General features: G+C 62.7%; 1 protein-coding gene across 4 annotated transcripts; it reads right to left on the bottom strand.

Moving 5' to 3' along the window:
• Window positions 1-264: 264 nt before the first annotated feature.
• Window positions 265-21,961, bottom strand: SCRIB (scribble planar cell polarity protein). Of its 4 annotated transcripts, XM_074316502.2 has the most exons (38): window positions 21,053-21,960; window positions 19,749-19,866; window positions 19,564-19,642; window positions 19,383-19,472; window positions 19,233-19,289; window positions 19,068-19,131; window positions 18,903-18,977; window positions 18,691-18,835; window positions 18,331-18,449; window positions 18,002-18,201; window positions 17,755-17,921; window positions 17,528-17,658; window positions 17,312-17,434; window positions 16,445-16,612; window positions 15,653-15,991; window positions 14,927-14,989; window positions 14,343-14,432; window positions 13,787-13,864; window positions 12,821-13,138; window positions 12,662-12,742; window positions 12,328-12,582; window positions 11,927-12,037; window positions 11,541-11,834; window positions 11,253-11,441; window positions 4,947-5,057; window positions 4,816-4,863; window positions 4,517-4,591; window positions 3,185-3,247; window positions 2,568-2,651; window positions 2,333-2,440; window positions 2,054-2,213; window positions 1,827-1,962; window positions 1,543-1,728; window positions 1,317-1,459; window positions 1,202-1,239; window positions 1,001-1,075; window positions 731-782; window positions 265-645 (listed from the first exon to the last, which is right to left on the bottom strand). In XM_074316502.2, exons 1-38 carry the CDS (start codon window positions 21,209-21,211, stop codon window positions 500-502), a joined length of 4,938 nt encoding a protein of 1,645 aa, XP_074172603.1. In that variant the 5' UTR covers window positions 21,212-21,960; the 3' UTR covers window positions 265-499. The 4 variants fall into 4 exon arrangements, with proteins under 4 accessions (XP_074172603.1, XP_074172607.1, XP_074172606.1 ...); XM_074316506.2 differs by lacking the exon at window positions 2,568-2,651 and having other exon boundaries at window positions 21,053-21,961; XM_074316505.2 differs by lacking the exon at window positions 1,001-1,075 and having other exon boundaries at window positions 21,053-21,958.
• Window positions 21,962-22,026: the final 65 nt, after the last annotated feature.

Genomic DNA, 22,026 nt, shown 5'->3' with positions numbered 1-22,026 from the left:
CTGCGCGTGCGTCTGTGCTGTGTGTGCGCGCCCCTGTGGGGAAGGGGCTGCTGCGCTTGCGCATTCGCATGTCCACATCCCCGGCCAGAGGACACTGGTTTTCGGGCACTTGGAGGGGCTCCCATCCCAGGCATAGGCATGCCAACCAGTCCCTCCGGATGTGGAGCAGTGCAGTGTGGGGGAGACCTAGGAGCGTGGTGCCCCCGCTTCGGAGGGCAGGGGGTTGGGGTGGGCGTTGGTGGGTGGACACGGTTGGGCGGAAGGTAAAATGTAGTCAATTTTATTCTCCTTAAACCACAAAATAGAGTCTTTGGTTGTACAAACATCACTAGTTACAGTCTTGCCAAGAGGTCCTGGCTGATGGCGGGCAGTTAGTCAGCAGCCAGAACTCCTGAGGGTTTCTTTAAAATGCTAACACCCATGTTAAAAGACTTGGGGCAAGGGTGGTGTTGGAGCTGGCAGGGCCCCCACCCCAAGTCCAGGGGAGGTACCCGACCCTCTAGGAGGGTACCGGGCCCAGGCCGCGGCGCCCTGGCCGCATCGGGCGGCGGCTGCTGCACAGTGTCACCTCCTCCGGGCCCATGGCATCTGGGGAGGGCCTACCCAGAAGCACCATGGCCACCTCTCCGTCCTCCTCCTGCAGACCTGGCAGGCAGAGGCAGGGGGGAGAGAGTGAGGTAATGGGGGCCAAGCTCCCTGGGCGCACCCTGGGTCTGGCCTAGCAACTCACCGGGACTGGGGGACGGTTCCAAGGACCTCAGCTCCTCAACAAAATCCGGGGACTGTGGTGGAGAGAAAGGCGGGGTCAGCGCTCCACCCAGACCTGCCCGAGATCACCCATGTGAGCGTGGGTGGGGAGGCCCCACCCCAAGGAACAGGTCTAGCCCCAGAAAGACAGGGCAGGTGCTGGAGGAGGGTACAGGGCTGGGAGACAGGTGCAGGTGGAAAGGCGCAGGAGCTGCGCGGGCTGGCCTGCGCCAAGGCAGGCAGGGCCCGGTACCTGCAGGTCATAGACAGGTCTGGAAGAGGGGAGGGCTGCGAACACCCTGTAGTCGAACTTCCTCCCAGACAAGGCCTTGAAAGGACAGCGTGAGGGGAGAGAGGCAGAGAGTGGAGAAGAAGAGTGGGATGGGGTGCAGTCTGGATCCCCGCCTCCACGCCGTGGGGAGGGGTGTAAGGAAGGGAGGCAGCTGGTTCTCACCAGGCGTCCCGGGGAGGTGCTGCTCTGGGGGCCGAGGTCTGGGGAGACAAGAAGTGGGCATTGGGAGAGGTCCACACTGCAGGCCAAGCCCCCTGCCCCGTTTGGACATACAGACCTTCCAAGGGGGTGGGTGATGGGGTGGGCGCGGGTGAGGGGGCCTCAGCCAGTCGCTCCAAGGGCCCACGCTTGCTACGGCCCTCCTGGGACTTGCTGAGGACCATCTGTGCGCGGAGAGCGTCCTGCTCCAGAGACTTCATCCTGCGAAAGAGCGGGAGGCGGGGCTGGGTGGGGCGCCAGGGGCGGATGGGTGGGGCGCCAAGGGCGGGGCGCCAAGGCCTCACCTGGCTGCCCTCCACAGCGCGCGCTTCTCAGCCTCCAGGGCCCGGCGTTCGGCTGGGGACAGGGCCCGCTCCGGCACAGGAAGCTCGGGGCTCTGCACACGCAACCGTTCCTGATGGCGCCGCTCAGCTTTGGCCGTCCGCACCGGCGCGCTACTTCCCAGGATCGGAGGGGACGCAGGACCGAGCCTGGGCCAGGGGACAGGACAGGAGGGCCAGGTGGGCGGGACGCCGGCGGGAGGGGCACGCCTGGGACACGCTAGTGCCGGCCCTGTCACCCGTCTCACCCTGTGGCAGGGCCAGGGCCGGCCCAGGACGGCTCCTCCTCGGGCTCCTCGCTGTCGGGGGCCTCCCCATCCAGGGAGAGCCCCGTGTCCACCACCTCCCGCAGCATCTGCGCCCTCTTCTGCTGCAGCTTTCGGGCTGGGGGTGGGGTGGGGCGGGTGGGTGATGTAGGTTAGTCCCCGGCCTGGCTCGTCTCACCGCCCGCCCACCGTTCAAGCCATCCCCTCACCTTCTTCTTCCTGCATCTTCCGCAGATCATCAGCACCCACCAGCGACACGCGCTTGGGGGGACCCTCGGCCTGGGGCACCCGCACCTCCAACTCAAAGTACTTCTGCCGCTCACGGAAGGACAGCTGCTCCGGGGAGGCAGTGGGCCCAGGCGTGGGAAGCTGCGGGCAGTGGGATGGGATCCGAGACCTGGGCACCAGGAGCCATGTCCCTCCTGGGGCATGCCCACACGCCCCGCAGGCCAGGCACATGCAGCAGGGGCAGAGCGGCCACCACCTACCTGGGCAGTCGTGTCCTGGGGTGGGTGCGGGTCAGGCACAGCAGCGAAAGTCCTGTAGGCCCGCTTCACATCGGAGGGCAGCTCATCAGGGGAAGGTGGAGAGGGGGGCTGAGGGGTGAGGCTCTCCTGAGCTGTGCTGGGACAGCTGTCCTGGCTGCAGCCACTACCCACCCCACAGCTGTTCCCGCAGCCGACTGCCTCCGACCCCCCAACCCCCAAGGTTCAGGGCACTCACAGAGCAGGCACCACCTCTGCCCCTGGGGGCCGGGGAGCCCCTTGGCCAGGCCTGAGCCAGTGGCTGGATCACCCCAGGTTTTGTCTGCAAAGGGCAGGAGCAGGGGCCAGAGGGATGGATTAGGGGTTCAGGTAAGGGGTGGAGGGATGGTGGGAAAAGACAGAGAGATGGAGCCAAGGTGGGCGGTGGGGTGGGTGCCCAGGGCGTGGGGCCAACACTCACCCATCTGCTCAGAAGGGGCAGAGGCCAGGAGCTGAGCTCCAAGTGGGCAGTGCTGGTGCCTACCCCCACCCTACAGTGCCTGGCCTTCCCACGCGGCAGAACCAGGGAGCCTTGGCAGGCAGGGGTGGAGTGTGTGGGAGGGCCAAAGCAGACTCACACACAAGAGGACAGGCAGGGGTGAGGCAGCGAGATAGTGGGAGAGGAGGCCCTGACCGCCCAGGGGAGCCACAGGGAGCTCACCCCACCCCCACCGTCAGCTCGGGCCAGGAAGATACCACGGGCTGTGCCTTCCATGGGTGGCACCTGGGAGGCGCTGTCCCGGCACCAATTCCCCAGAGAAGGCACTGCACACAAGCACCCCTGCACTGTCCCCCACCCCCACCTGGTGGACTCACCTGCTGGTAACCAGGGGAGCAAGGGGCCTCAGCCATGTTCCCTCCAGCTGCCCCGGACGAGACCTGGAGGAGCCAGGAGGAGTCGGGCAGTGGGTGGGGTGAGGGTCGGGCAGGGCTGGGGCCCTAGCAGGAGTTGGGGATGGGATGCTTGCCTTGGCAGCACAGAGGCTGGTCCTCAGATCCCTGACCTGACCACAGCCCAAGGGACGTCCCCAGACGGGCCAGTACCAAGGGTTCCTCCCCAAAGGCCACAGCCTGGAATCCCTCAGGCTCTTGCCCTACCCCCACAACACGGGGGGTCAAGAGGTAGGCCTGGAGTGCACTGGGCTTCTGACCCCCTGCCCCACGTGTCTGTCTGTGGCAGTGGGCAATCTGGAACTTCACAGAAGAAATGGAAACAGACAGACCACGATAAGACCAGACAGAATAAGAGCTGGGGGGTGGGGGGCAGGGGGCTCTTGGAGCCCCAGGCTGAGGCCCCGTGCGCTTTCCTACAGCTACCGCCTGAGTCTCAAAGGTACGAAGCCAGGGACGCCCTGACTCCCGCAGCTATGCCTAGTTTGGACAGAGAATACGGGACCCCCACCCCTCCTGGGGCTTCCTGGCTAAGGAAGGGTCTGCTCAGAAGCTCCTGAGCTGGCTCCCTCTGCCCCTCACTGCCTCCCTACTCCTGAAACCCTCACCCAGAGCAGCCTCCCCCCTGCTCAGAAGTGCTAGCACCTGGTGCCCAGCTCCCCCACCACCACTCACGTCCCTGTGGGGTCTCCCAGTGGCGGCTGGCCGGGCACAGCCTCTGGGAGGCTATTTATACCTCTTGGGGGAGGAATGAGGACTGAACGTCAGTCCTGCCCCACTCCCACCCCCCAGCCCAGCTGCTGGCGCTGGGCCTCTCCCCCCGACCCTGGTCTCCATGGCTCCTCACAGCTGCTCCCGCCCGTTCTCCCCATGGCAGCTCATGCCCCATCCCACCAGCACCCCGATGGCTCTGGTGGCCTCCAGCTGTCTCTGCCCACTCCGAGCCCTCTGGGACCCCTCACCCAGTGAAGGTAAGGCAAGGAACGGGGCTGAGGCCAGGGCCGTCTCAGGAGCCAGTCCCTCCTCCCTACCCCTGGTCCTCAGCTATAAGGAGGGGACATTGGCACCTGCCTCATGGCCTGGGTGAAGGGGACGAGCCCCACGCTAAGTGGGGAGGTGGAGCTGCAGCTTGGTACCCCAGGACCCTGCGGTGCCCACCCACAGGCTCTGTCCTGGGGGCCTCAGGTGAAGGAAGGGACAGGACTGACAAATAGGTAGGCAGAGGCCGGCCCACCAGCGTGAGTCAGGGACACTGACCCTCTGCACGCTGCCAGTGCTGGGCATGGTGGCCAGGGCGCGGCAGTCCAGCTGCAGGCTGTCTGGGCTCCGGCCCTAGAGAGCAGAGAGGACACAGTGCTGTGAGGAGGTATGTCTGACCTGCGTGAGGCCGGCAGCTCTGAGAAGTGTGGACTGGGCTCTGGGACAAGGCCGGCCACTACCCTTTCGGCTGCGTCCCCCCTGGCACTGCCCAGCAGGGAGGAGCCGCCAGAGCTCAGCACCAGGGGCCAGTGCACAGAGGAGCCCAGTTCGCAGGGCAGTGATGGCCCAACACTCACCGCGGCCTCCGGTCCCCACTGCAGGGTCTGTCCAGGCAGCTCTTTGTCCTGTGAGCAGAGCAGACACCGGTCAGGGACCTACGGCCTCCGGCTCCCTGGCCCTGGGGCTGCCGGCCGCCCGCGGTTCTGACCTTGCCGGGGCCTTCGGGGCTCAACTCCCGGTCGATGGAAGAGATACTTTCCAGGCTGTTACGGCGGCCCAGGCCTGCCGCAAAGGGGTTGGCGATGACGCCCGGGGACACCTGAGGGGGACAGCGAGCTAAGGGTGGGGTTCCTGGCCTCCAAATCACCTCCAGGGGCAAGCTGACCCGGCCAGGATCCACCAGGGACCACACGGCTAAGGCATTGTGTCACCGTCCTGTGACATGGGGTAGCTGCAGGTCACGTCTACACATCATGGGCACACAGCACGTTTGGACCGTGGCAGTGCACACTCACCAGGGAACAAAAGAAGGATAAACCAAGATGCGGGGGGCAGCCTGGCAACACAGCGCGCCTCTGGAGTCTGACACAAAGGGCAACTCAAGAGAAATGCCAGTGGGCTCGGGACCACAACCAGAAGGCATTCCGTCGCCCATCCAAGCCAGAAGTAGCGCCCAGAGGGTGACAACGCGTGGTCTGGCCAGAGATGGGTTTTGGTCGGGCTGTGGGTAAACACAGGTGGACAGAAACATGGGGACAGCTCACTTCCAACCCCACGAGGGACAAAAGGGGCCACTCAGCCTCAACCAACAGAAGGAACCAGAAGGGGAAGGGGTGGTACGGTGACATAGTGGCACAGGAGACCCCTGATCGTGAACGAGGGATGCCATCAGTGTGGGCTGAAACACCCCAGCTAAAGCGATGGTTAAAAACCCAACTGGAGTGATAACCACAGGGCCGGGCAGAATCCAGCCACATGGAAAGCAAGAGGAGACGGTCCCAGAAGAGAAAGAAGCTGGGATTCAAGGCTGCGAGCTTCCAGCAGGCAGAGGGACACTGTTACAACAGAAGCTGGCATTTCTGAGGCTGACACAATGATTATAAAATGTCGGCGCTGAACAAGTGGGCTGGTGACGACGGAAAGCAAAGACCACCAGAAATGTGAGAGTTGGGGGCTTAAATAGGATTCCAGTTCCGATGAAACGGGATTCAACAACGAAGCTCAGGAACTCACCTCTCGACGTCCAGAATAACTGAGTCAAAGCCAGCGCGCCCAAGAGGCAGGGCCCCAGGCTGGGGAGGACGTGGCTCACAGAAGCCTGAGTGACAGGGATGACGCCTGGGGTCTCACGTCATAGGTCACTTGAGTACAGAAGGGCTGACCAGGGGTGGATGTGCACGCACGCTTTTCAGTCACAGGGACAGTCGGATATAAGTGTGCACACTCACGCGTGACCACAGCCACTGAGCATATGACACGACACCCCCATGGCTCTGGGCACAGCCAGGGCCCAAATCTGGGCTTCTAAATACCCCTGTCCACTAAAAGGAACTAGTGCTCCTTAGAGAAATGTGACTCTGGGGCTGGTGGGCAAGTAGCAGATGAGCACAGGACACCTGGCTGTGCCAGGAAGTAAGGTGCTCAAAGGCAAGGGGTTGTGTGGAGGGGCCAGAGCCACCTGGAAGCCAATTCTGGGACAACCTGAGCACTAAAACCAACAGCGACACTGCCCGTGACCTACGGAATAAAATGGGAGCCGGCGAGTCTGCACGAAGGGCACACGGATGACGCATAACCTCGGGGAAGGGAAGCCTCCGCTCACAGAAGCACGCCAACCGGTGTGTAAGGAGTGATGGGAGACAGAGCGAGATGGCAGCCACCGCGGTGCTGACGTCACCCTCCCACGGGGACTGAGCTGGTGGGTGAAACTCAGATGAAGAATGGGGCATTCAGACACCTCAGCGACCTCCCCACACAATGCTTATTAATTCCAAAGGGGCAAGAGCCGCTTTGCAGTGGGGAAACCTGACGATACCACCGTGGGGCACCATCAGTAATGGGACCAACCGCCATCCGGGCGTCCTGGCAGGAGGCCCGGAGAAGACAGTCACTTCCATGAGAATCCTGCCAAAAATGCACCCACTGAAACTTCAGAAAAACACACAAGGTAAGTTCTATGCAGTGACGGCCTGTGCTCATCAGAAAATCAAGATCAGTGTCAGGGGACATGGAGCGGCCGTGAGCGGCCACCTGGCATGCCCGGGGCCGCGCCCTCTGCTGCAATGGTGAGGCGCTACAGGGGCCTGCGACGGCTCCCTGACGGTTCTTGCCGCTTTTCTCCACGTTTAAAAATATTGTACACGTTGGCTTATATTTTTCAAGAAAAAATCATGGCAGTATAAACCGAGACTCTCACAGGTGGTGCTTATGGGGGCAGGAGATGGAGGTCAGCGTCCTCCGTGGCTGTGGGGCCCTGTGAAGGCGCACACTTATGAGACACTGAGTGTGTGGTCATCGCTAAAAACTGAAAACAATAACCCCAACTAGATGTCAAGGTGGCAGCATAACAATACGAGGCATTATTTCAAGGGACTTAAAAACACAGGATCTGAGTGCATATCCTAGCTGGATAACAAAATCGTAAGGACACAAAAAAATCTTAAACTGCTCTCAATGTCTTGATATCAGTAATAACGTGAGCACTGAATTTTGAAATGAAGTCATTATGGTAACGGTATTTAAAAACTTTCAGTGTGAGAAAAAGAGATAAATATAAAACCAAAAACGTTAGTAAAAAACCTGTAACATTAAATATGAATTGAAAATAACAGTACAAACTCATGATTTTTTTCTTTCTAGAAACACCCACTCCCCAGGCTCCACGTACAGAGGCCCAGAAGCCACGAGCACTGCCCCCGCCAGCACCGGGCGCACCGCCCCCAGCAGGCTCCTCCCAGAAACGCCGAATCCAAGGCTGGGACAGAACGTGCAGACAGCTGGTCACATCAGAGAGCAAGGACACCATGGAATGCCAGGCATCACTGACAGGGACACAGAAGGCCCACCCGGGAACACTGAGAGCACAGACACGATGGACACCGACCCACCGTCCACACTGAAACAAGGCCAGAGCACCAGCAGCCGTCTTGGGAGGTGTCCAGGGCACCAGCTTGTTGTTCAGAAAGTGGACACATGAAAGGATCCTGCATTTATTACGCTTTTCCTATAAAATCTTGTTTCAGGATAAAAAAAGGAGCTGATGGAGAAAATCCCTTCTGCAGAAAAATTAAAAGCAACAGCTACAGAAGGAGCAACTTAGAGCAGAAACCAAGGAAATACTGAAAGAGGAGGGGAGTCTTGACCAAAACCCAGAACTGGTTCTTTGACGAGGCTGTTGAAACATGTTAAATGTTGGCCAGTGTGACTGGGAGGAACCGGTAGAAATACGGGCTCAAGAAGGGGACACGTGTAGGGGACAAGGAGCAGGAGAGCGTCCCTCCCCTTGTCCCAAACAGTGATGCTGAGGACTGGAGTGTCAGCCTCCTGGACGACAGTCGCGGGCTGTCTCGTGTCCCACCCCCAGGAACCCTGATGCGACTCTTCCGCTGTGCAGATGAGGAGCCAAGCCCCTCGTGAGGGCCCCCGAGTTGCAGCCCCCGCAGAACAAGCGCAGGCAAGGTCTGACGGCAGTGCCACCCCACCCACCACTGGGGGGGGACATGGCCAGTGCGCAGGTGACACTAAGATTGGTTTGCAGAGTCAAAACAAAGTCAGGGAGACTGATGGCAAACCCTGATTGCTACAGGGGCCAGTTAACACAGATGAGTTGAGTTGATGAAAAATGGGTGGGGGTCAAGACAGATGAGCGCCTGCCCCGTCGTGCCCCTGAGGCACGGGCTCCAGGCGGCCAAGAGGAGGGGCCAGCATGGAAACCTTGCTCCTTCTTTGTAGCACCCACATGCTGGCCGGCTGGAGAAAGCTTGTGGGCTGGAACCCAGCCCACTCGGCACAGGCCAGGACTCGAGAAAATACTCACTTGACAACAATTCTCACAGATTATAAACAGAAGCAACCCCCTCAATTTAAAACATGTTGTAAAAGAAAGTATAGCAAAAATTGAACTACAAGATGGGATGGCCCCTTAAAGTCACATGAGGCAAGACTACCGGCACCACCACAAGGGGCAGCAGAGGGAACAGGAGGGCCTGAAAGGGACAGAGACCCACAGGGCCGCTCAGGCTCAGGCCGCAGGGCTCCGCTAGGAGCTGAAACAAAACCACCGACCAGAATTAACAAGGGAACACGAGCAGCCCGTGAAAGTACGGGCTGGGCCCCTCATGGCGAAAGCTCCAAACTCAGAGCTGCCCAAGTCCCACTCCTTTAGTTAGGAGACTCCACAGGTTCACTTGGAAGAAAAAGCACGTGAAAACAGACTGAAGCTTTTCAGAAGGAACAAAAAGGGGTGACCTGACCGACGAGGTGTCATCACACACCATAAAGTGACAGCTTGGCGGGACCACATCCAGCACGGCCTGGGTCACACTGACACACAGGGACTCACATGGGACCCACGAGCACCAGTGGGGGAATGACGGTCGGCTCAGACTGCTGGGACGCATACCCACTTGCTTGAAAAGCAATTCCAGTGGATTACAGAGCTGTTTTTAAAAACAAAACTGCACAACTACTAGAAGAAAGTACAGTGGTACCTCGGTTTTCAAACGTCTCTGTTGACAAGCATTTCGGTTTACGAACGCCATAAATATTATGGATCTATGGTATCATTAGATAGTAAAATTCATGGTAAATTTGCAGTTTTAGGGGTTGATTTTAAAGGTCTGGAACGGATTAATCCATTTTGCATTACTTTCTATGGAGAAACCGTGCCTCGGTTTTGGAACGTTTCAGAACTCAAGCGGTCTTCCAGAATGGCTTACGTTCGAAAACCGAGGTACCACTGTATAGGACAGTGTTTTCGCCTTCTTGCAGTGAAGTTTTCATAAGCATAAACCAAAATTAGAAGTCATAAAGGAAAAGATGAGAAGACTTAATTCATAAAAAAATTTAAGTTTCTGTAACTCCAAAGACACAATTCTTAAAAAAGCATGTGACAAAAACATTTGCAATGCATGTAAGAAAACATGGACACAGGATATAAAAGAGTAATGGCACATGTGATTAAAGCAGACGTAGCCCAGGCAAAAGACACAGTGACGATGGCACCGCCGGCCAGGCCCTGGAGGCAGGAGTCCGCGCCACCGGACAGGAGCGGTAGGCAGGGCTCTTCCCACAGAAACAGCCCCAAAGGCACAGCTGGGCCCCGAGCTTGCTGGCTGGCGCACTGGGACACTGGAGAGGACAGGCACACAGCAACACTGGGAACGACTGGCAGAAGCAGTAAGTGAATGGGCCACCACCAGAAGAGCCACAGTGAGGACTGTGTGGCCCCCTGGAACTCGGGGACACACTACCCTTTTCAGGACGTTTGAACCCATCACCACGAAGCCACATGTATTCTCTCTCTTTGAATAAAAAAAAGCTTTTAAAATAGTAAACTTACTAAGAGACTTTAAAATAAGTAAACACAAGCCAAACCCCTTGCAGGGACCACGTGGCCCAGGACTTAGGACCTATGAGCAGTTCTTCCCCAGAAACCACCAGAGTGAGAACGCAGGAAGGCGGGGCAGCATGGTCTCCAGCCCCGTGTCCAGCCCTGGAGTGAAGGACACAAGTACCAACCCCACTCCCCTTCAGAAGACACACATGGGACGAGCAGCCACCCCTGCAGGCACAGGGTGGCAGGTGTCACATCCCAAAGGTCCACTGCAGATGGGCGAACCCAAGGTGACCACCCGTCCCATAGGTCCTGCCAGCAAGGACGCCCTTAAGGCAGGGCTGAGTGAGCTGTAGGTGGACGAGCCCCATCACTTACGCTGAGGCATGCCAGGGACAGTGCTAGAGAAGAAGAGAATGAGACAGCATGACCCCCGAGCAGAAGGGAAGCCAAAGGTAGAGGCCTGGCTTGCCCAGGACATGGGCCAGGCCCGGTGGCAGGCCTCCGGAGCCCAGTCGTGGTCCTGGCAGCTGACACTTCGTCCAGGGCGCTGGGAGGGAGGCAGCTAGGTCCCCCACGTGCCCCACCTGGCTGCCGCTTGCGGAAAGGAGATGTGGGCTGAGCAGGACTGTGCCTGGGTAAGCTGCGTGGGTCCGCATCCTGTCCTGGCCTAGTAGTCACACTCTCTAGGTGTTGCCCACCTGCAGGCAGGCGGCTGGTTCAACCTCTTCTAGGACCACGCATGCCACCTGTTCCCGTGCCTCATCCGACCTGGGCCAGGGCCTGTGCACCATGAGCAGGTGGTCCAGACCGTGGCCTGGCATGGCCGTGACCCACAGCTCCCCCCTCGGCGGGGTCGCAATGGCTGAGCCTCCCAGGCTCGGGGGCCAAGGATCAGCTGTGCAGGCCCACAGGGGTCGGCTCACTAGGACCCCTATAGCCGGTGCTGGGGGCACTGACCTCGGAGGCAGGGCTGGTGCTGGTGTCAAAGCCGTCGCACACGAGCACGGTGAGGGTGTCGCCTGCGCCGCGCAGCAGCTGCACGGCCTCGCCATGCGTGAGCCCCAGCAGGCTCTGCTGGTTCACCTCCAGCAGCCGCAGCCCCACACGCAGGCGGCCATCGCGCCCGGCTGCCCCCGTAGGGCTCACCTGCAGGGACACGAGGCCCCGCAGTGAGGACCCGCCTGCACTGGGCCCCTTCTCCACCCCACTGGCTGGTGGGCAGGCCCGGCTGGCCACAGCCCTCACCTTGGAGATGAAGATGCCCTCGTCAGTGGGGTCGCAGGGGTTGCCCGCGTGGCCCTTGGCGCCCCCGCGGATGCTGATGCCCAGCTTCTCTCCAGGGGCCTTCTGGATGCAGAGCTCCCGCATGCCCGGGGGCGCCGGGTCCCTGCGCACCAGCAGGAGCAGCTCTAGGCAGGGCCGCAGCAGGGCGCTGACTGCCTCCTGGTGTGTGGCACCCCGCAGGTCCTGCCCATTCACAGCCAGGATGCGGTCCCCGACCCGAAGGCCGCTGCGCGCAGCCAGGCCCCGAGGGAGCACCTGTGGGGGAGGGTAGGGTTCAGTGGGCGGGGCCTTGGGGCCCCACACCTGGGTGGGCCTGCTTGCAGAGGCTCCCGCAGGGCCCCCTCTACCTTGGAGATGAACACGCCAGGCTCCTGGACTCCAAACGGGTGGCTGGAGTGGTCAGAGCCCCCGACGATGCTGAGCCCCAGCGGGCCCCCAGCTCTTGGCAGGCATATCTCCTAGGGACACGAAAAGGCTTGCGGGACTAGTTGGAACAAGCCTGTCAGCAGCAAAGGGGCACTTCTCCAGTCGGAGGGCGTGTGGGCCCAGGGTGGCTGCAGCCATGTCATCAGGGGTGGGGGTGTCCCTACTGGCCGCCGCAGGGAGGCTGTGCTAGGTGCACAGGGGAGCATGGGGAAGGAACCTATACTAGGGAACAGAGCCCCGGAGTCCTGGGGCTTGAGCACCTGCTTCCTCTCCTGAAGCTATATGGATATGGAGGGGCAGGCCGGAAGGGCTTGGATCTTACCTCCACTGGATACGGCCCCTCTAGGGTGGCGGCCAGCAGGCTGGGGGCAAGCCTCAATGGCCCGGGATCCCCAGGGGCAGCAGTGACCACAGGGATGGCGGCAGCAGCAGGGGGTGGGGGGGAGTGTGGGGGGGGACTAGGGGAAGGGGGTGCCCCAGCCTCCCGCTCCAGCAGCAGGGCGATGGTGGGGGAGGTGGCGGTCAGCAGGGAGACGGCGTGGTCGTGCCTGGCCTCAGTCATGTCCACCCCGTTAATCTGCAAGAGTGCGGCCGGTCAGTGGCTCTGCAGGGCTCTGCAGGCGGGGCAGCTGGCAGGTCCCGTGCCCCCCACTCACCGAGAGGACGCGGTCGCCGACTTGCAGAGTGCCGGCCCGGTGGGCAGCGCCCCCCTCAGCGATGCGGGAGATGAAGATGCCCTGTGGGGAGAGGGGCAGGGAGGTGAGTGGAACAGTAGCGCGGCTGGGGGTTACCACAGGCTGCCCCTGCCCGCTTACCCCATCGCCAGCACGGTAGGGCGTGGAGCCTTTCCCTCCAGCAATGCTGAAGCCCAGGCCCTTCTCGCTGCGCACCAGGCAGGCCACATGGCGCTGTCGGAGGGGCCCGGGGGTCTCGGGAAGGGGCAGGCGCAGGCCACCAAGCCGCCGTTCCCGCGGGCTGTAGTCATCCTCAGGCCGCAGAGGCGTGACAGTGACCGCGTTCTCGGGCTCCACCATGCGCTCCCGCCATAGTCGCATGTGCACGGTGGCACCCGCCCCCCTCAGTGCCTCCACAGCCTGGTGGTGCTCAGCGTCCTGCAAGGCCACCCCGTTCACCTGCAGACAGCAGCATGCGTCAGAGCAGGCCACGACCACGAAGCCTCCGTAAACAGCCCGCCAGGGATGGGAGAGCAGGGAACAGGACACAGGGCTCCTGAGGGGCTCTGCCTGTGGGTCCCGCCCCCGTCTGTAACCCCAGGGCCAGGACACAAGGTACCTGAAGGGAGCAGGTGGCACCCCTCAAACTGATCCACACCCAAGTCCCCTGTCCTGGAGACGCCCTGCCCCCTGCCCCTCAGCTGAGCAGCCCCACAGCCCAGGACACCTGAGGTTACTAGGGTCTCTGCCCGCAGTAGCGTCAGGCCCACCTGGACAAACACCCACAAGCTCCCGACGTACCTGCCAGGGTTCAGTGGCTGGGTGCCCAGACAGGAGCTCCGGGGCAGGAGTCAAACCCCCAGCCCAGACCCACTAGAGGTCCGACTGCCTCCTAGCCAGCCCCCAGGAGCAGCATCCCCAGTGGCCTCTGCTCCAGGTACCTGCCCAGATGGGGGTCTCTGCCTTGGGGGCTGGCAAGGGGCCTCCTGAACCTCAGGCTCACGGGCTCCACACCTCGCCTGGGGTCCAGTGCTCGGGGCCCCCATCTACTGCAGGGGAGGCAGCCGAGTGCCGACAGCGGGAATAGTGGCCGGGTTGCTGACTCACCTCGAGGAGCTTGTCGCCCACTCGGACACCAGCCCGGGCTGCGGGGCCTTCCTCAGACACCCGAGAGATGAATATGCCCTAGAGGGTGAGCGGGAGCTGAGCCCGAGGGCACCAGCACACCTGGGGGCCCCTGTGCAGGCCCAGCAGCCCTAGACCCAGGGAGTGGGGAGGCGCAGTGGGCCTGAGCAGTCAGGGGCAGGACTCGGGCCACTGCGGGTCCACATGCCAGGGAGCTAGAGGGCATAGGACAACCGCCAGAAACGGTCTTCAACTCAAACCCAGGAGAGGCAACGAGGCTGCAGGCAGGGCTGCCCTCTGGGGCACCCTCAAACACCAAGCTCCCACCCAAGTTCAAGTCCAGTCCTAGCAATAGTCAGCGCGTGAGGAGGGTGGGACCCAGGACTCAGGGTCTGAGTGCGAGTGAGTACCCTGGGGTAGGGAGCCAGGTTCGAGGGAAACACCACACATGAAGCTGAGGTCTGAAGGTGCCACAGAAAGCCTCACAGAAAATGGCAGAGGTGCTGGGAGAGGGTGGCCAGCGGCAATAGCTCCTCACCTCATCATCCCCCTTGTAGGGGGTGGAGCCCTTGCCACCTGCGATGCTGATGCCCAGGCCCCCCGTCTGCCGCACGATGGTAAGCATCAGCTGCAAACAGAACAGACACGTGGTGTGGCTGCTATGGGCCCAGCAGGGATGAGGGAGGGCCCAGTGCTCTCCAGTAACACTTCTGCCAGGACCGGCTCGGGTGTGACAGAAGAGCTGCAGGAGGCGGGCATCACTGGGCAGAGTGCAGCGGCCCAGAGCTCAAGGGGGTGCAGCCCAGAAGAGGTGCCCGCCTATGGGTGACGAGGCCCAAGGCCCTGCTAACAGGGTGGAGAGGCGGGTAATGCCCCAGCACCCCTGCCAAGACCAGCCGCCCTGCCTAGAGGCCAGCACTGTCCCCTTCCCTTTGTACCAGAGGGTCAGCAGGTCCCTCGGGGACATGGTGGCCCCAGGCCCCCAACTCTAAGGCAGCAGGCAGGAGCTCTGGTGGGAGGGGTCTGCACAGGAGCAAGGGAGTAGGTGATAGGAGAGCCCGCAGCCCGCGAAGCGCGGCTAGCAGCCGGGGGCGCAGAGCAGAGCAGTGAGCGAGTACAGACCTCTTCCTCCTCAATGCGAGCGGGCTCTATCAGCAGGTTATTGGCCTGGTCAAACGACACCCCCTGTTAGGACAGGACCAGCGAGGGGCATGCAGGTGAGCCGCCACCTCGCCCGGCCCACTGCCAGCAGAAAGGAAAGACCACACCAAGCTCCCGCAGCCTGAGCACCGGCCCCTCGTCCCCTCCAGTCTAGGCATGTGACTGCTGCCGTCACCAACCCTCCACACAGGGCCGGCTCGGCTGGTCGGGGGGGGCCCCACCATCCAGACCCCCGCAACTGTCACGGCATCACACCCATGCTCAGGTAAGAACCACCAAAGTGTCAGACACATAGGGGTGATGTGGGGAACAGGGTGTCCTCCGGGAGCAGGTAGGACCCCCGTGTGGGCCCATGAGGGCCAGGGAAAGCCCAGCCCTGAGGAAGGTCTGAAAAAGCAGAAGAGACTGGGCAGCAAGAGGGTGGTAGCCAGTCCCCCAAGATGGGGCTGCAAGGCCAGCAGAAGCCTCTGGGTCCAGCCCCTGGGGGTTGGTGGAGTTAGCAGCCCTTCAGGACAAGGTGTTAGCAGCCCTCCATTGCCAGCCAGTGTTAAGACACAGGCCAGACCTGCCATGAGTGGGTCCAGAGATCGACACCCACACAGGCCTGGAGGCTTAGCGAGGGACAGCGCTGACGCAGCGTGAAGGCTGGGGTGGCCTAGACCAGGCGGGTGACGGGGTGAGACGCACCTTGACAGAGGGTGCAGAGGCCACGGCCTCCTCCTCGTCTTCCTCGTCCTCCTCGTCCTCTGCCCGAGGAGCCCAGGGAGTGTGCGGGCCGTTGTGCCAGCCCCCAGGCCCTGCCAAGCCCTGGCCGTCTGGCTGTGTTCCCTGCAGCAGGGCCACCACGGCCTCAGGCTGGGGCAGCTTGGAGACCTTGAAGTGCTTCTTGTAGTGGGGCGTGTCCTTGCGGATGAGCCGCTGCCTCCCCATAGGCAGGGGCCAGGGGGCCTCCAGGGGCCCCTCCTCACTGTCACCATCTTCCCCTGGAGGCAGCAGCAGCGTGTCCTCTGCGAAGCGCACTGTGGGCTGCGAGGGGCTGAGCATGAGGGCACAGGCCCTGCCCAACCCCAGGGGCGCCTGCCGAGCAGGAGGCTACAGACAGGGGCTCCCTGCTGCTCGAAGGGCAAGGTGTGGGAGTGCCTGGCGAGGGGCACAAAACCGCTCAGCTCTGAGAAGGCCGGGGGCCAGGACCCTTCCCACCCACGCACAGTACTCGGAGCAGCCCCGTGCTGGTAACACCATCAGGACTGGGAAAAGGACGCCAGGGGACACAGTGATGAACGTGGGAGGGCCTCAACCACGTGCAGCCCGGCTGTGGGACAGAGACCCTACCACCCACCCACTCCACCCCTGCCTGGGCCCCAGCTCAGCTCCAGACGGGAGTGGCCCACCTGCACACCTGCTTGGGGGGGGGAAAGGGGAGGGGCAGGGGTGAACGGCCCCCACGTCTGGGCCAGTGGCCTCTCAGGCCGGCCTCACCTCCTCATAGGTCTCCTCTGTGGCCTCCTCCGGGGCAGCCAGTGTGGCGTCCTGCTGGCTCAGCGCTTCTGCCTCGGCCGGCAGGACCTCGGGCTCGGCCTGGGAGGCTGTGCTGGTGGACAGGCGTGAGTCCTCACTCAGGCCAGACTCGGCGCTCAGCCTCTTGTCCTGCGGAGGGGTCAGATGGCAGGTCAGGACGCCCACCACCCCTGGGCTTCCTGCTGCCCGCCCGGCCGCCCAGGCCCTTCAGAAAGGGGTGGGGTCTGTGCTCAGGCCTCAGCCTCTTTGTCCCGGTGTAAACAGAGCCACAGCGCTTCGGCCCAGCCACTCAAAAGTCTTTCTGAAAATGTCAGAAAAACAGAGATGGAAGTTCCCAAGAGTACACCAGCCTGAGGAAGACCAGGTGGCCCTGACGTGAGCACAACTAGCTAAACAGGCCATGCACTGCAGACCCAGGCCCAGTCGTGTCCGCCAGGTACCAAGTGCCCTGCTGCACCCCAGGGGCCCTGAAGCTTCCCCTGTTGCTGAAAGCTTCTGAACGAGCAGAGTTGGGCCTGCCTGGCTTTAGCCCCAGCCAGCTTCACAGAAGCTGGTAACGCCCACGCCAGCTGGGTGGACAGCTGAGGAACACACCAGCTCACAGGCCCAGAACCCTGCCCCTGTGCTACCAAGGGCACAACCGCCTCTAGGTTCTCCCACGCTCCTGCCCCAGCACCCGTCACCCAACGCAGCCCTGCCCTGCATGAGAACACAGGAAGCTGGGCCCTGTGCCCACCCAAGGCCCTCAGAGCCCCACACACAGGGCTCCTGAGAGGGGAAAGGCTGCGGGGCTAGGGTCCCCCCTGCACCCACATGCCCCACAGGCACCTCCTCCAAGGGTGAGGGAGGCCGGGGGGTGGGCCTGCAGGAGGCTTCGTTCCGTCGCTCTTCCACACCCCTCTTCATCACCTTGAGCTCGCTGGGGTGAGGTGTGGCCCGACGCTGCAGGCCCTGCAGTGGGCACAGGGGTGAGGGGTGGGCAGGCAAGGGTCAGGTAGGGGTGGTAAGGAGGCGACCCGCCCAGGGACCCCACCCCCCCCATACCGGCTTCTCCGCAGCAGCCTCCTCGGCATCCTCGTCGCCCGCAGGGGCCCCCAGGAACTTGATGACGCTGACTCGGCTGAGTGGGGCATCACTCCAGCTCTCCGAAGGGCTGCTTCGCTGCTCCGGGTCCTCTGCGGGACAGCTCGTCAGGCCTTGGCAGGGCCCGAGACCACGCCCCCCTGGGCCACGCCCCCCCTGGGCCACGCCCCCAGCTGACAGCAACCTACCGAGGCTGGGCGGGGGCTGCTGGGGCAGCAGGTAGCAGGTGAGCACCTTCTCGCCAGTCTGGGCATCGTCCTCGGTCTGGAACCGGAGCATGGGCTGCGCCTGGTTCTCCGCCAGCCACAGGGCCTTGAGGTTGAGGTGCGTGAGTGCAAACGGTAGACTCTGCAGCCTGGGGGCCGGCGGGCACGGTCAGCTCAGTGGGGCCAGTGGCACGTCAGCTCAAGGAGGCTGGCAGGGCAGTGCACTTACCGGTTTCCGGCTACATCCAGCACATGCAGCTCAGCTGTGTGGGCGAGTTCAGGCGGCAGAACGGCCAGGCGGTTATCCCTCAAGGAGAGGACGCTGAGCGCCACACAGCCCCCAATCTCGGGCGGCAGCACCTCCAGGCGGTTCCGGTCCACATTGAGGTTGGTCAGCTTGCTCAGCTTCCCCAGGGAGCGGGGCAGGGCCTGGCCGGGGGGAGGGAGGGTCAGAGGTCGGTGGAAGCTGGATGGAGGTACGCAGGAGACGACAGCCCCTTGGGGCCGTCTCTGCCTCGCAACCCCCAGCAGCGCTGGGACCCTCAGGCCTGGACCTACCGTCAGCAGGTTCTCAGTGAGGATCAACTCAGACAGGTTCTCACAATCCCCAATGGCCTCAGTCACCTCACACAGGCGGTTCTGGTCCACCTTCAGGATGGACAGCTGCTTCAGCTGGCCTGGTATTGGGGTGACATGGCGACAGGGCTGAGTGGGGTGAAGGGCTGGCTGCCCCTCGCCCTGCCTACCCTCGGATCTGCGCCCATCCTGCTGGCAACTGGCCTGGCCATGCCCACTGCTCCTTCACGCTTTACTCCTCAGCTCTCAAAATGAGCTGCCAGCCCTGCCTCCGTACCCCACCTCAACTGCAGCCTGACCCCTCCTCAGGGATACCGGCCCAGCAGCTGGGCCAGTACTGACCGATGCCGTCAGGAAGCCGCTGCAGCAGGTTCTGAGACAGCAGCAGGTCAGTGAGCAGCACCAGCCCCCCAAGCTCCGCGGGCAGTGCTTCCAGCCGGTTCTCTGACACATCCAGGCATACCAGCCGCCGCAGGTTCCCGAGCTCCTGAGGGTGGGCACAGAGGGTCAGGGCACTGCAGGGCAGGAAGTGGGGCGGTCACACCCTCACTCACCGGAGGCAGTGTCGACAGCTGGTTCCGGTCTAGCCACAGCTCACGCAGGTTGGGGAGAGCCCCCAGAGTGTCAGGCTGCAAGAACAGAATGGACAGAGTGACAGCCAAGGTTCACCTGCCCTTCCTGGCCCTGCCCTGCCCACGATGGCCCCGCCCTCTCCGCACCAGCACTTCCAGGTCATTGCCTCCCAGATCCAGCTGTTCCAGCTTGACCAGGAAAGACAGGGACCTGCACGGGAAACAGAGCAAGTTTCGTTTCGGCCTCACAGCCCAAAGCCCCAGGACTGCAGCCTCAGCTAGCTGCTGGCGGGGGCGCCTGAGCCCACTCACGCAGGCAGCGACTTGAGCAGGTTCTCCCGGAGCTCCAGGGTCACCAGGTTGGCGAGGCTGCAAGAAAGACCAGGGTGGGTCATGAGGGAGGCAGGGGCGGCAGGGAAAGGGGCAGGAGCAGGGCTGAGCCAGACCCCCCAGGACACTCACTTGCCCACGTCCCCGGGTAGAGTTTGCAAGGACACGTCATTCAGGGCGAGGTGGGCCAGGCTGCGCAGCTGGGTAAAGCCTTCAGGGAGCCTACGCCAGAGAAAGGGGGGCCTCAGGCTCCAGGCCAGGGCTTCAGGACCTGCCACACCCCACTACCACCCCCACCGTGGCCACCACCCACCTGGACAAGGGGTTCCCACTGAAGTCGGCAATCTCCAGGGCCTTGCAGAACTTGATGCTCTCAGGAATCTCAGGGATGTCTGTGACAAGAGGAGTCACTATGGAGAGAGGCCCATAGCCTCTAGGAGCTCCAAGTCCTTCCTGCCACCCCCAGGCTCCGCCCCAGACCCGCCCCGGGCTCCACACCGTTCCGGGACACATCCAGCTCCACCAGCTGCATGAAGTTAGCCACCTCGGGGGGCAACCGCTGGATCTCGTTGTCACTCAGGCCCAGTTTGCGCAGGTTCAGCAGCCGAAAGAAGGGCTGTGGGCAGGGGTAGGGTCATGGGGGCAAGCCTGCAGCAGAGGGCCCTCCAGAATAGACCCAAGTTCACAGGTCATGGGTCCCCTGAGCCTGTCTGCTCCAGGCCACAGAGGAACCCGGGGTCCTGCCACATCACCCCTCTGCTGCAAGAAAAGCAAGGAGGGAACAATGTGCACACACACCTCACTATACCTGAATCCCTGACTGTCAGCTCCAGGTCCCTTCGTGTCCCCTCAGGTGAGTTCCCTGTTGCCATCTTGCCACAGGGTTGGCCGCAGGTGCTCAAATCTTAGCTAAGTTCCCTTCTCCTGACTTGGTGAGTCCCTGTTCCCTGCTCTGTAAGTTCTCTCAGGACTCCACCCACCACCTGAATCGCCTCTACCCCCCCACTTAGCAGGTGAACCCTCCAGGGTGGTTTCTGCTACTGCACCCCAACAACCAGCCAGCCCCAGGTCTGTGGCAAGACTTTGACAATCACAAAAAAAGTAATGAAAACAGCAAAGTGCCACAGATGCATGTGGTGTTGTCTGCACAGGCCGCAGGCCATGTGTGGGGCTGGGAGAAGACGACGACACAGCCCTGGCGTCCTCCAAGTCCAGAGCGCAGCCACACCCTTTACGGTGGCATGCAGCCCTCACTTAGCACCTTGTTTCCAAAAAGGAAATCCTTTTGTGACTTGCTTCCTTTAGTCTCCTCTCTACAGGGACCTTAGAAGAAGGAAAGCAAACTGACCCAAAGGAACAGCACGAGATGGACAGAATGCGGACCAGTCAGGGACAAGCACCTTGGGGCGAGAGGGGCTCCCCTACCCACCCCAGCACCCAGGAGGAAGAGGAAAGCAGTTCAGAGAGAAGGCTGGGCTTCCACCTCCAGGGCAGCTCAGTAAGTTTGTATTAACTACTGGCCAGGTTCACCTTCCACCCTGACCTCCCCCACAGCGGTCAGTTTGCGGCTCCTCCTCTAAGCTGTGACCATCCCCACCCCCAAGCAGGCAGCTGATGACCATGGCCACCTGGTGCCGGTGATGGGTGAGGAGGGTGGGGCTGGCCTGGGTGGGGCTCTGGCCAGTAAGAACCAGCAGGGCCGGCTGGAGGTGCCCCGCCCGGGCCAGGCCTGCCTAGGACTCGGACGAGCAGGCAGGCCGACTGGCCGACAGGGGCGAGTGCTGGGCCGGGCGGCCGCTCACCTTGGGCAGCTCGCGCAGCTGGTTGGCGTCGAGGAGTAACTCCTCCAGGCTGCGGCTGTAGCGGTAGATCTCCTCCGGCACGGCCTGCAGCGAGCAGTGTCGCTTGTCCACCGACTCCACGTGCCGGTTGCAGCGCCACAGCGGGATGCACTTGAGCATGGTGCGGGCGGGCAGGCGCGCGGCGCGGACTCAGGCTCAGGCTCGGGCTGCGGGAGGGGGGCGGGGCTCGGCCCGCATGAGCGCCCGGGCGGCCGCGACCGGGAGGGAGGGGCGGGGGGCGGCCCGGGCCGCGGCGGCGCTGGGCCCGGCCCGCGCTCGGAACGCTAGGAACGCTCGGACCGCGGCGGCCTGGGCGGGGGGCGCGGCCCGGCCGGCACTCAGACTCTCAGAAGGTGGCGGAGGCGGCGGCGGTCCCTCATCCCGCCCGCTCGCTCGCCCCGGCCCGCCTGCTCATCCGCTGCTGTGCCGCAGCCGGAACCGCCACCGCTGCCCGCCGACTGCCCCGCCGACAACCGCCGGCCGCCGCGCAGCCCGCCGGGAAGCCGAGGCCCGCCCTCGCCACCGGGACTACAATGCCCACAAAGCCGCGCGGCGCCGGAACCCCCGAGGACCCGTAGGTTTTGCGCATAGCCTGCTGGGAAGCTCGACTCCCGCTCTCCGCGCGAGGCACGGCGGGACCTGAAGTCCGTGCGAGGTCCGAGTTCCGGTGTCTCCATGGTGCACGGGCCCGAAGCTTCCTCCCGCCCGGCCCGGACCCTTCCCGGGGTTGGCCCCGCGACCACTCGGTCCAGCCCGCCGCCCCTCCCACCGGGACGTGGGCTCCCTGAGGGCAGGGCGCCAGGGACTCAGTTGTCTAGTGGACTTAATGTCCCGGGACTTCCCGGGCTCTAAGCCAGGCTTCTCCCAGCAGTACCTGTGCAGGTGACAGTATGGACCCAGCAGAGCAAGAAAACCTCCCTCTGCCACCCCTCCCA

This window comes from Rhinolophus sinicus, chromosome 6 (genome assembly GCF_057876585.1).
Source record: "Rhinolophus sinicus isolate RSI-liver-muscle chromosome 6, RSI-T2T, whole genome shotgun sequence".
In the NCBI taxonomy this organism is placed as follows: Eukaryota; Metazoa; Chordata; class Mammalia; order Chiroptera; family Rhinolophidae; genus Rhinolophus; species Rhinolophus sinicus.
Note: the sequence above shows the minus strand (reverse complement) of the source record. Positions and strands in the feature narration are given on the sequence as shown.

Coding starts and splice junctions, on each gene's coding strand:
- SCRIB (XM_074316502.2), bottom strand. CDS start 21,211: ATGCTCAAGTGCATCCCGCTGTGGCGCTGCAACCGGCACGTGGAGTCG. Junction 17,922..18,001: donor CTGGATGTAGCCGGAAACCG/GTAAGTGCACTG, acceptor GCCGGCCCCCAG/GCTGCAGAGTCTACCGTTTG. Junction 1,963..2,053: donor GAAGATGCAGGAAGAAGAAG/GTGAGGGGATGG, acceptor CCCCACCCCCAG/CCCGAAAGCTGCAGCAGAAG.